The sequence below is a fragment of the Synchiropus splendidus genome, chromosome 1 (genome assembly GCF_027744825.2).
Source record: "Synchiropus splendidus isolate RoL2022-P1 chromosome 1, RoL_Sspl_1.0, whole genome shotgun sequence".
NCBI classification, from domain to species: domain Eukaryota; kingdom Metazoa; phylum Chordata; class Actinopteri; order Syngnathiformes; family Callionymidae; genus Synchiropus; species Synchiropus splendidus.
In genome coordinates, this window is record NC_071334.1 from 7,653,388 (window position 1) to 7,665,527 (window position 12,140).

The 12,140-nt window shown below is 46.4% G+C and overlaps 1 protein-coding gene across 1 annotated transcript; it reads right to left on the reverse strand.

Moving 5' to 3' along the window:
• Positions 1–988: 988 nt before the first annotated feature.
• LOC128752243 (zinc finger protein 850-like) lies at positions 989–10,810 on the reverse strand. Its single transcript, XM_053853250.1, has 2 exons — positions 10,618–10,810; positions 989–4,873 (listed from the first exon to the last, which is right to left on the reverse strand). Exons 1-2 carry the CDS (start codon positions 10,634–10,636, stop codon positions 2,175–2,177), a joined length of 2,718 nt encoding a protein of 905 aa, XP_053709225.1. The 5' UTR covers positions 10,637–10,810; the 3' UTR covers positions 989–2,174.
• Positions 10,811–12,140: the final 1,330 nt, after the last annotated feature.

Genomic DNA, 12,140 nt, shown 5'->3' on the forward strand with positions numbered 1-12,140 from the left:
TGCAATTCGGGCCTTGTAGGAAGCCAGGCCCTGCAAAATGCCATCACAGTGGACGCACTGATGCACACACCCCAATCTGACCCCCTCCTGGAGACGACCCGGGGCTTCCCAAAACTTCACATCCTGCAAGGTGCGAGCAGGTAGTGCCAACATGTGTCATTTGCCTAGAGCAGGAAGAAGATGAGGGAGGCCGAACCACCTTTGTAGACGCCTCATATGGAGTAGACATAATCTGACCATGTATTGGGCGGCTGACATAAGGCCAAAGAGAGACTCCATCGCAATCTCACTGAATCAGAGAAGCTTATGCTAGATAACTCATACATCTACACATGCAAACTTGGCTTACAACATTGATTCGCGAACAATCCAACACATGGACGTCCAACGGAAACAACACTCTATGTTGACCTGAAAAAAAGAACTAGACATGAGACGGGCACTCAGCGTTTTTTCCCCTCCAAGACTGAACAAGAAAGTGGAAGATCATAAAGCAACCAGTCGCAACATCCTGGCTGTACTCCACACCTCAGTGCTATGTGTGTGACGTCACACTACCACCTCCAGGCTGCCCACAGCCACCAAAACAATTTCCAGAACAAAAGCGGTGTTGGGATTTTACACCCATCCATATCCATTTATATTTAAAAATACATAAACTGTAACATTCTGAATGCACAGTGGGGCATCACACATAGAACATAGCTTTCCATCCTTTACCTATCTTTTCCTGGTTGTTACCATTCTCTCCTTGTCGCAAGAAGGTTGTGGGTTCAATTCCCAAATACAATGACTGACTGGATATTAGTTGACGGTCCCCAACAAACCTAGTTTGTAGAAAGTCTAAAATAAGTGCGTGGTCAGGTCATATTTGAGGAGCACCCTTCAGTGTCTTGTGTTTGTCATTTAGTTGTTTCTCCAAAGTAATATCAAACTCCACTGAGGACAGTCAGCGTGCCTTGAACAACCAAATAGCTTATTGGGCAAACAAAGTTCAATTTGAGAGGAGTGGCATTGTGGCCAACTCATGGGAGTCTACAAAATATGACAATTAGATAAAAGAGATTCATCAATACACAAAAGGCTTTTATTTTGAAATTACACTTGGGACTTAAAGACTTGCAGAGTCTCCAGTGAGAACCAGAAAGCATTCACAATCAAGTGAGTAACATTAAAGTTTCACCAACATTCCTCTGAAACAATTCATAAACAAAGATGGTTCTGCTGAATTACAATGCTAGATAAGTGTAAATCCAGTGCATCAAAGGCAGAACCCGAAACAAACCTTTGTGGCGTCACTGGAGGTGGATCCTGCAGAATGCAGGTAAAGCTTTCCAGCTTCAGTATCGGAACAGAAACCATGAAGCGTTGCATTACAGCTGGGTATTCTAACGGTGCCAGTGAGCATGGAAGCTTGTTATTATGACTAAAAGATGAAGAACGTAAAAAAGTAGGTGAAATAGGATAAGCAACCTTAAAAAATGAGGGATGAGAGATAACCATCTTTCCAGCTTTGTTCAATTGTTTTACCCTCAAAGTTTGCCTCAAATGAGTTTTGAAACAGGAACATAAACAAACAGCAAGTGCCATCAAAACAGTGCAGAGAAGCAATCCAAACCATTGGAGTGGAGGCATCTGTACTTTTTACCCAAACACATTTGATGTTGTGCTGTGTACTGCTGGATGCTTTGAGTCGGCGCTTCCAAAACAACGTGGTTGGAATAAAACCAAGTCCTTGTGTTACATGAACCTGACCTTCTTCCTCAAAAACCGTCGAGGAATGAAAGGTTTTCTCCAGAGTGAATCTTCATATGCCTCCTCAGGTAACTTTTCTCTGAACATTTTCCGCATTGGGAGCAGATGTAAAGTTTCATGCATATCTATAAGTTGCTGCAACCTGAAAAAACCTTTCCACACTGGGAGCAGATGAAAGTTTTTTAACCAGTGTGAACTTTCATGTGAGCATTGAGAATCCCATTCCGTGGAAAACATTTACCTCACTGGGAGCGGATGAAAGGCTTTTCACCAGTATGAGTTATCATGTGTCGCTTTAGGTTACTGTTGAGTGAAAAACCTATCCCACACTGAGAGCAGATGAAAGGTTTTTCGCCAGTGTGAACGCTCATGTGATAGTTTAATCTTCTGCTGTCTAAATAACATTCTCCACACTGGGATCAGATGAAAGGTTTTTCCCCAGTGTGAACTCTCATGTGTCTCCTCAGTTTGCTGCTTTCTGAATAACATTTACCACACTGGGAGCAGATGAAAGGTTTTTCACCAGTGTGAGCTCTGATGTGTCTCCTCAGTTTGCTGCTTTCTGAATAACATTTACCACACCGGGAGCAGATGAAAGGTTTTTCACCAGTGTGAACTCTCATGTGAATCTTTAGAGTGCTGCTTGCTGAAAAACATTTTCCACACTGGGAGCATATGAAAGGTTTTTCACCCGTGTGAGTTCGCATGTGTTGATTTAGGCTGCCGTTGCTTGAAAACCCTTTTCCACACTGCGAGCAGGAGAAAGGTTTTTCACCATTGTGAACACTCATGTGAGTCTTTAGGCCGCTGTTGAGTGTAAAACCTTTGCCACACTGGGAGCTGATGAAAGGCTTTTCACCACTATGAGTTATTATGTGCTGCTTTAGGTTACTGTTGAATGGAAAACGTTTTCCACACAGGGAGCAGTTGAAAGTTTTTTCAGCAGTGTGAATTCGCACGTGTTTATTTAGGCTGCCTCTGAATTTAAAGCCTTTTCCACATAGGGAGCAGATGAAAGGTTTTTCACCAGTGTGACTTGTCATGTGTTCCTTTAGGCCCCTGTTTTGTGAAAAACCTTTTCCACACTGGGAGCAGATGAAAGGTCTTTCACCAGTGTGAACGCTCATGTGTCTGTTCAAGCTACTTCTTACTGAAAAACCTTTGCCACACTGAAAGCAGATGAAAGGTTTTTCACCAGTATGAGTTATCATGTGGTGCTTTAGGTGGCTGTTGCGTGAAAAACCTTTTCCACACTGGGAGCAGATGAAAGGTCTTTCACCAGTGTGAACTCTCATGTGTCTCTTTAGTCTCCTGCTCACTGAATAACATTCACCACACTGGGAGCAGATGAAAGGTTTTTCATCAGTGTGAACTCTCATGTGTCTCCTCAGTTTGCTGCTTTCTGAATAACATTTACCACACTGGGAGCAGATGAAAGGTTTTTCACCAGTGTGAACTCTCATGTGTCTCCTCAGTTTGCTGCTTTCTGAATAACATTTACCACACTGGGAGCAGATGAAAGGTTTTTCACCAGTGTGAACTCTCATGTGAATCTTTAGAGTGCTGCTCGCTGAAAAACATTTTCCACACTGGGAGCATATGAAAGGTTTTTCACCCGTGTGAGTTCGCATGTGTTGATTTAGGCTGCCGTTGCTTGAAAACCCTTTTCCACACTGCGAGCAGGAGAAAGGTTTTTCACCATTGTGAACACTCATGTGAGTCTTTAGATTGCTGTTGAGTGTAAAACCTTTGCCACACTGGGAGCTGATGAAAGGCTTTTCACCAGAATGAGTAATCATGTGTTGCTTTAGGTTACTGTTGAATGGAAAACCTTTTCCACACAGGGAGCAGTTGAAAGTTTTTTCACCAGTGTGAATTCGCACGTGTTTATTTAGGCTGCCTCTGAATTTAAAGCCTTTTCCACACAGGGAGCAGATGAAAGGTTTTTCACCAGTGTGACTTGTCATGTGTTCCTTTAGGCCCCTGTTTTGTGAAAAACCTTTTCCACACTGGGAGCAGATGAAAGGTCTTTCATCAGTGTGAACGCTCATGTGTCTGTTCAAGCTACTTCTTACTGAAAAACCTTTGCCACACTGAAAGCAGATGAAAGGTTTTTCACCAGTATGAGTTATCATGTGGTGCTTTAGGTGGCTGTTGCGTGAAAAACCTTTTCCACACTGGGAGCAGATGAAAGGTCTTTCACCAGTGTGAACTCTCATGTGTATCTTTAGTCTCCTGCTCACTGAATAACATTCACCACACTGGGAGCAGATGAAAGGTTTTTCATCAGTGTGAACTCTCATGTGTCTCCTCAGTTTGCTGCTTTCTGAATAACATTTACCACACTGGGAGCAGATGAAAGGTTTTTCACCAGTGTGAACTCTCATGTGTCTCCTCAGTTTGCTGCTTTCTGAATAACATTTACCACACTGGGAGCAGATGAAAGGTTTTTCACCAGTGTGAACTCTCATGTGAATCTTTAGAGTGCTGCTCGCTGAAAAACATTTTCCACACTGGGAGCATATGAAAGGTTTTTCACCCGTGTGAGTTCGCATGTGTTGATTTAGGCTGCCGTTGCTTGAAAACCCTTTTCCACACTGCGAGCAGGAGAAAGGTTTTTCACCATTGTGAACACTCATGTGAGTCTTTAGATTGCTGTTGAGTGTAAAACCTTTTCCACACTGGGAGCAGATAAAAGGTTTTTCTCCAGTGTGAACGCTCATGTGTCTGTTCAAGCTACTTCTTACTGAAAAACCTTTTCCACACTGAAAGCAGACGAAAGGTTTTTCACCAGCGTGAATTCTCATGTGGCTCAACAGTTTCCTTCTTGTTTCAAAACGGTTCCCACAAAGCAAACAAGTTGGAGGTCCATCACACGATTTCTTGCAATCTGTCAATTTAGCTTTCGAGGTGCATTTCTTCCCACGTGTCGAGTCGATCAGTGATTTGTGATCAGCATCATCCGTCTGCTCTTTGACATCAATGTTTGGATTCTCAACAGAGTTGGAATCTGACCGAGTGTTACTGGTCTCTCTCCAGTCCTCACTGTCATCAGTGTCAGAGTCGGAACACATCTGGTGGGCAGGGTGGAGAGGTGCATCCAAGTCGCCAGCTGGTTCTGTTTTAAGTGGACAAAGCACATGATTAGGGCGATCGTTTAGAATTAATAGCCATAATGAAACAATATTTTCTGACATAATCTCATCATAGAGAGGAGTGCAAATAGTGCAAATATCTGCAAGCTCATAACAATTTAATATCTCTAGGGCTGAAACAATTACTCCATGACATGAACACAATCAAGCGCTCCGCCATGATAAATGTTTTGGTGTCTATTCTCACTCACATTACTGACCATACTGCCTTACATTCACTGACATTCAGATCATATACTTATTTTAATACAGTGCATGTAAGAGGATATGTTCGTGTGTGAGTGTGACTGTATGATAGTGCATCTATGAGTGTATACACTAGTGTGTGTGAGAGTATGGCAGAGTCAGCATGAGGGCTGAATGATATATTGTTCGCATATTTCTATGGCAATATTAAATAAAATAGACAATGCTGTTCATGAATAAACAGCTTGTGAATGCACTGCGCTGCAGTCTGCAGTCGCGTTTGAAGCTTTGAACTTGAGTCTCTAGCTCAAAAGATGGCCCAGCTATGCCCCGGTGTCTGTGTCTGCAGTTAGAGCAGGTTGTGACTTTTGCTATGTTGAAAAAAAAAGATTTTCTGATTGTGAATCGATTCGTACATTAATTCCTAATCGATTCGTAGGTCCAAAGATCGTATTAGCTAAAGCTTTAATACATATTCCCCGGGTGAAGTCCTACCCCTTTGACGTAGGCGCGCACCTGTGACAAAACCAAAGCAGCATGGCTTCTCACAGTGGCAACGCTAGAAAAGTGCCGGGTTTGAAAACCCTGGAACGCGGTATCGTGTGGTACCATTTTGGGTTCGAGAAGCGACCAGTACAAAAACGCGCTTGACAAAAGCAAAGCCATTTGCAGGTTATGCCAAATGGAGGTGAAGTATTGCGGAAATACGACCAACCCAGAGCTCCTGTCCAAGCCATCCACCGGGCCACAACAAAACGACCGGGGAATTCTGCACGTTCACTCAAAATAACTGAAGCAAATGCAGGTTTCATTTGCAAACATATGCGATATATTCCGTTGTTGAAAACGAGGGCTTCAAGTGACTCATGAAAGTAACAGAGCCACACAACGTTACATCTGTCTGAAGAAGTTATCCCAGTATGTCAGTCAATAAAAGAACACATGAAGAGTAGGCTTCAGTCAGCAGCCAGGGTGGATATTCCAAGTGATCCGTGGACATCTGTGGCGACGCAATCTGACATGAGTCTGACAACTCACGATATTGATGAGTGGAACCTCATCTCGGACGTACTACAGACCACAGAGGTTGAAACTCTACGTTCAGACTCGTCTGGCTGAAATGTTGACGGCGGCATTAGAGCAGTGGGGGCTGGTGAGCAAAGACCCTGTCATGGTGACTGACAACGCTGTAAATATGGTGCGTGCGGTTGATATCATGGGGCTAAATCATGGGGGCTGCTTTGCATACATAATCAACCTCGCCTCGCAAGCCGGTCTTAGGGCGCTTTCACACTACGGGTTCTGTCTCGAGACAAAGCTCTTTCGGCTCACAAGTCCGAGATACAAGCGAGTCAGGTTTTGGCCGTGGACCTGATACCCGCTGGACAGCGGCACCTCGTCTCGGGACACTCTCAGCGGGTTGCTCAGTGGGTGGTGAGCTTCTCACCTCAGGCGACTCGGCGCTAGACACCGGAAACTACGTGTACAGCGCGAGTCCACACAAACATGATAAATTCCGGGCAGTAAAGGGTCTGATCGCGCAGCATTTTTCAAAAACAACTTCTCAAAAACAACTTCAAACTGCGCTCTGGAGCGCAATTTTCCTGGAGCTACAGGAAAATTGCGCTCAGAGCGCAGCGGTCCAAGACTTGCGATGTGTGCGGGTGTTTGATAACTCGCGTGTTTTCGCCTTTATTAGGCTGATAAACATCTGATTTTATTGACAGACAGATTTGCTCACATGAATAATGCTGTGCTCTACAGTAACTATTTTCACTGCTGATCTCGCCGCAGCACAGCTGTCTGCATGAGCACAGCAAAGAGGAAAGACACTGATTTTCCCCAAGTTACTGAAGATCACCAGACTATTCATTGATCATTTCTGACGTCTGGATCTGAACTTCACTGACTAAAACCTTCTCAATCGTCAGTTATCTCTCTGACTGTGTTCAACGTGTTGTGAGAGCAGCGTGGATCAATCAAGACGCTCCGTATTATGCAGTTTGTTTCTGCTATTACCTTGTAAAATAAACATGACAACAGTCATTTGAGTTTAGTTTTGGCTGTGAAAGGCCACATTCTGTTCCAGCCGTGGTGTAGCTCCGTCATCAGTTCAGTTCTGACGTGAGGACGACTCATCATGTTAAGAACTGACAGAGAAATAAGGAGGTTAAGCCGGTGGTGGTAAATAGGTTGTCGCATGGCTGATGACAACTTCCTTGCTTCCCTGCTTCATCGTGGGTCACAAACCAGCTATTTTGCACAGAGCACCGCCAGCTGAGAAGAAAAAATAGGAGATGGCCTGAGGTGCAGAGGTGCGAGGCTGCACAGCAGGGGGCGAGTCGGACTCAGACCCACCCGAGACAGAACCCGTAGTGTGAAAGCGGCCTTAAACTCCCAAATATTGCACGTCTGCTTGGGAGAGTGAGGCACATTGCAAAGTTCTTTCACCGCAGAACCTTCACCTTCACCTTCTTCTGCCGCTTATCTGGGGTCGGGTCACGGAGGCAGCATTCGGAGCAAGGAAGCCCAAACTTCCCGGTCCACGCAAACCTCCTAAGCTCCTCCCAGGGGATCCCGAGGCGTTCCCAGGCCAGACCGGAGACATCATCTCTCCAGCGAGTCCTGGGTCTTCACCGGGGTCTCCTCCCGGTAGGACATGCCCGGAACACCTCCCCAGGGAGGCGTCCAGGGGGCATCCGGATCAGATGCCCGAGCCACCTCAACTGGTTCCTCTCGATGTGGAGGAGCAGCGGCTCCACCCCGAGCTCCTCCCGGATGACCGAACTCCTCACCCTATCTCTAAGGGTGCGCCCAGCCACCCTGCGGAGGAAACTCATCTCAGCCGCTTGTATACGCAATCTTTCGGTCACTACCCAAAGCTCGTGACCATAGGTGAGGGTGGGAACGTAGATCGATCGGTAAATCGAGAGCTTCGTCTTGTGGCTCTCTCTTCACCACGACGGTCCGATACAGCGACCGCATCACTGCTGCCGCCGCACCAACCCGTCTATCAAACTCACGCTCCCCTTTTCCCTCACTCGAGAACAAGACCCCGAGATACTTAAACTCCACCACTTGGGGCAAGAACTCTCCACCGACCCGGAGAGAGCTGACCACCTTGTTCCGGTCGAGAACCATGGCCTCAGACTTGGAGGTGCTGATCCTCATCCCGGCCTCTTCACACTCGGCTGCAAACCGCCCCAGCGCATGCTGAAGGTCCCGGTTCGACTATTGGCCGAAGTCTCCTCTCTAGTACCCTGGAATAGACCTTTCCAGGGAGGCTGAGGAGTGTGATCCCCCTGTAGTTGGAACACACCCTCCGGTCCCCCTTCTTAAACAGGGGGACCACCACCCTGGTCTGCCAATCCAGAGGCACTGTCCTCGACTGCCACGCGATGTTGCAGAGACGTGTCAGCCACGACAGCCCTACAACATCCAGGGATTTCAGATACTCCGGACGGATCTCATCCACTCCCGGGGCCCTACCACCGAGGAGCTTACGAACAACCTCGGTGACTTCGGCCCGGGTGATGACAGAGCCATCCGAGTCCTCAGTCCCCGCTTCCTGAGTGGAAGACGTGATGACGGGATTGAGGAGACCCTCGAAGTATTCTTTCCACCGCCCGACAACATCACCAGTCGAGGTCAGCAGTCTCCCCCCCCGCGCTGTAAACAGCACTGGTGAGGCACTGCTTCCCCCTTCTGAGGCGACGGACGGTTTGCCAGAATTTCTTCGAGGCTGACCAATAGTCCTCCTCCATGGCCTCTCCGAACTCCTCCCAGACCCAAGTTTTTGCCTCCAAGACTGCACGGGAAGTGGCACGCCTGGCCTGCCGGTACACGTCAGCTGCCTCAGGAGTCCCACAGGCCATCAAGACCCGATAGGACTCCTTCTTCAGCCTGACGGCCTCCCTTCCTTTCGGTGTCCACCACCGGGTTCGGGGATTGCCGCCGCGACAGGCACCGGAGACCTTGCGACCACAACTACGTGCAGCCGCACTGACAATGGAGGAGGAGAACATGGACCACTCAGACTCCATGTCACCTACCTCCCTCGGGATCTGGGAGAAACTCTCCCAAAGGTGGGAGTTAAAGATGCCACTGACAGTGGGTTCCGCCAGGCGTTCCCAGCAGACCCTCACAATACGTCTGGCCGGCTTCCTCCCCTGCCAGCGGATCACACTCACCGCCAGGTGGTGATCGGTTGACAGCTCTGCCCCTCTCTTCACCCGAGTGTCGGAGACATGTGGCCGAAGGTCAGATGACACGATCACAAAGTCTATCATAGACCTCCGGCCAAGGGTGTCCTGGTGCCATGAGCACTTATGGACACCCTTGTGCTCAAACGTGGTGTTCGTTATGGACAAACTGTGGGTGGCACAGAAATTCAGTAATAGAACACCGCTCAGAGAGCAGAGTTTTGAGCACTCGCGATTACATTAACAAATCTTCCCTGGCTCATCCCAAAATCATGAAAGAGGATACCACTTTGTCATTCATTAATAATGAACCGCTTACTGAAAAACCTTTTCCACACTGAAAGCAGATGAAAGGTTTTTCACCAGTGTGAATTCTCATGTGGCTCAACAGTTTCCTTATTGTTTCAAAACGGTCCCCACAAAGCAATTAATGTGATATTTTTGTTGCGCAGGAGTGATATAGTAGTGGTAATATTATTTATCTGATTTCTGATGAGCAAGTGGCTGAGCTAACAAAAAACATTCTAAGTAGTGATCCACATTGTTGAACTTCTGATCTGATTCTTGCTACTCCTGATACGTGTATTTGGATATCTGCCAATACCAATATACCGCTGATCCAATACCATAGAAGGCAACTAGAAAAACATCCAATGTGCTGTTTCTTCTTGCTTTCTGACAATCATTTGAAGTTTAGGGTAAAAACTTGAGTATTTAATTAGTTTAGTATTGTTTGTATTTGATTTTTTTCTGTTTGTGTTGCAAACTAAAACTATTTGAAAAATGACTGTCATTTTTTTTTGGTTGTGTAGCTGTGATATGATCTAATCACAAGTGCGCAAGTCTCAAGTCTCAGGGGAAGGGGACGGGTCGCGCCCGAAAGATAATTGGTTCGGCCCCTTTAAGGCTCGGGCCGGCTCTGCTGTAATCCATTCACGGACTGTTTTTGTCTTCACTGTGTTTGAGAACTACAATAAAGATTGTTATATTTTCTGATACTTCCTGTCCATATTCGTTTGCTGGTGAACCGTGCGAAGAATGAAAACAATCCTTTCGGTGCAAGTCAAAAGAGGAGTTGTTGGGCACATCTGACGGTGCGTGTGTGTGTGAGGTCCGGGTGAGAACTAGAACTGGTTCAATATAGTTGAGCTTCAGTGTGGTTCAGAGTCCTGGTTGAGGTTATCCATTTGTTTGGGATGGTTAGGTTGAGGGTGTCAGGCTGGGGAAAGCATGGGAGTCAATGACAAACCTCCAAAAGTCCTAACAAGGATGGAAATACGAACATGTGTGTGTGCGCGTGCGTGCGTGTATGTGTGTACCTGCTCTCTCGGTCTCCATCTGCCGCAGGATTGTTTTTCGTCTCGTCTGTCGCTTATAGCCACTGAATATGTCGTGAAAACTCGGTAGCAGATGATCGTCAGCAACTGTTATCAGCCGCTGCTTGAAGGAATCTTTCAACTTCAGCAGTCAGTACGTTTTTATCCACCAACGAAGAACAAAGGGACGCGAGGCTCCTTCAGTGTTCTGAGAGAAGAAAATGGCGGAGAGGGCGGGGCCTGTGTTTTCTACAGCGGCCCAGACGGAGAGAATCCGCCAATGTATTACTTTAAAAAGATCTTGCGCCCTCTTGTGGAACCAATGTTTAATCTAACCTTGATCTCTTGAAAAAAAAATCCACGTTGAATAAATTAGAAGGAGTTGACGAATACAATAATGATGAATGCTTTATTGTCATTGTGTCACAATAATGACAGATTTAGAAGACTATATAGTAATGGTGACCTCATTGGCGATGAGAACAAAGCCTTCTGTTTTCAGGTGGGTGTTTACAAGGCTGTGCAATTCGGGCCTTGTAGGAAGCCAGGCCCTGCAAAATGCCATCACAGTGGACGCACTGATGCACACACCCCAATCTGACCCCCTCCTGGAGACGACCCGGGGCTTCCCAAAACTTCACATCCTGCAAGGTGCGAGCAGGTAGTGCCAACATGTGTCATTTGCCTAGAGCAGGAAGAAGATGAGGGAGGCCGAACCACCTTTGTAGACGCCTCATATGGAGTAGACCTAATCTGACCATGTATTGGGCGGCTGACATAAGGCCAAAGAGAGACTCCATCGCAATCTCATTGAATCAGAGAAGCTTATGCTACATAACTCACACACCTCCATCTACACATGCAAACTTGGCTTACAACATTGATTCGCGAACAATCCAACACATGGATGTCCAACGGAAACAACACTCTTATGTTGATCTGAAAAAAAGAACTAGACATGAGACGGGCACTCAGCATCTTTCCCCCTCCAAGACTGAACAAGAAAGTGGAAGATCATAAAGCAACCAGTCGCAACATCCTGGCTGTACTCCACACCTCAGTGCTATGTGTGTGACGTCACACTGCCACCTCCAGGCTGCCCACAGCCACCAAAACAATTGCCACTTTTGGTAATTGTCAATTACCAAAAGTGGTGTTGGGATTTTACACCGATCCATAACCATTTATATTTAAAAATACATAAACTCTAACATTCTGAATGCACAGTGGGGCATCACACATAGAACATAGCTTTCCATCCTTTACCCATCTTTTCCTGGTTGTTACCATTCTCTCCTTGTAGCAAGAAGGTTGTGGGTTCAATTCTCAAATACAATGACTGACTGGATATTAGTTGACGGTCCCCAACAAACCTAGTTTGTAGAAAGTCTAAAATATGTACGTGGTCAGGTCATATTTGAGGAACACCCTTCAGTATCTTGTGTTTGTCATTTAGTTGTTTCTCCAAAGTAATATCAAACTCCACTGAGGACAGTCAGCGTGCCTTGAACAACCAAATAGCTTAT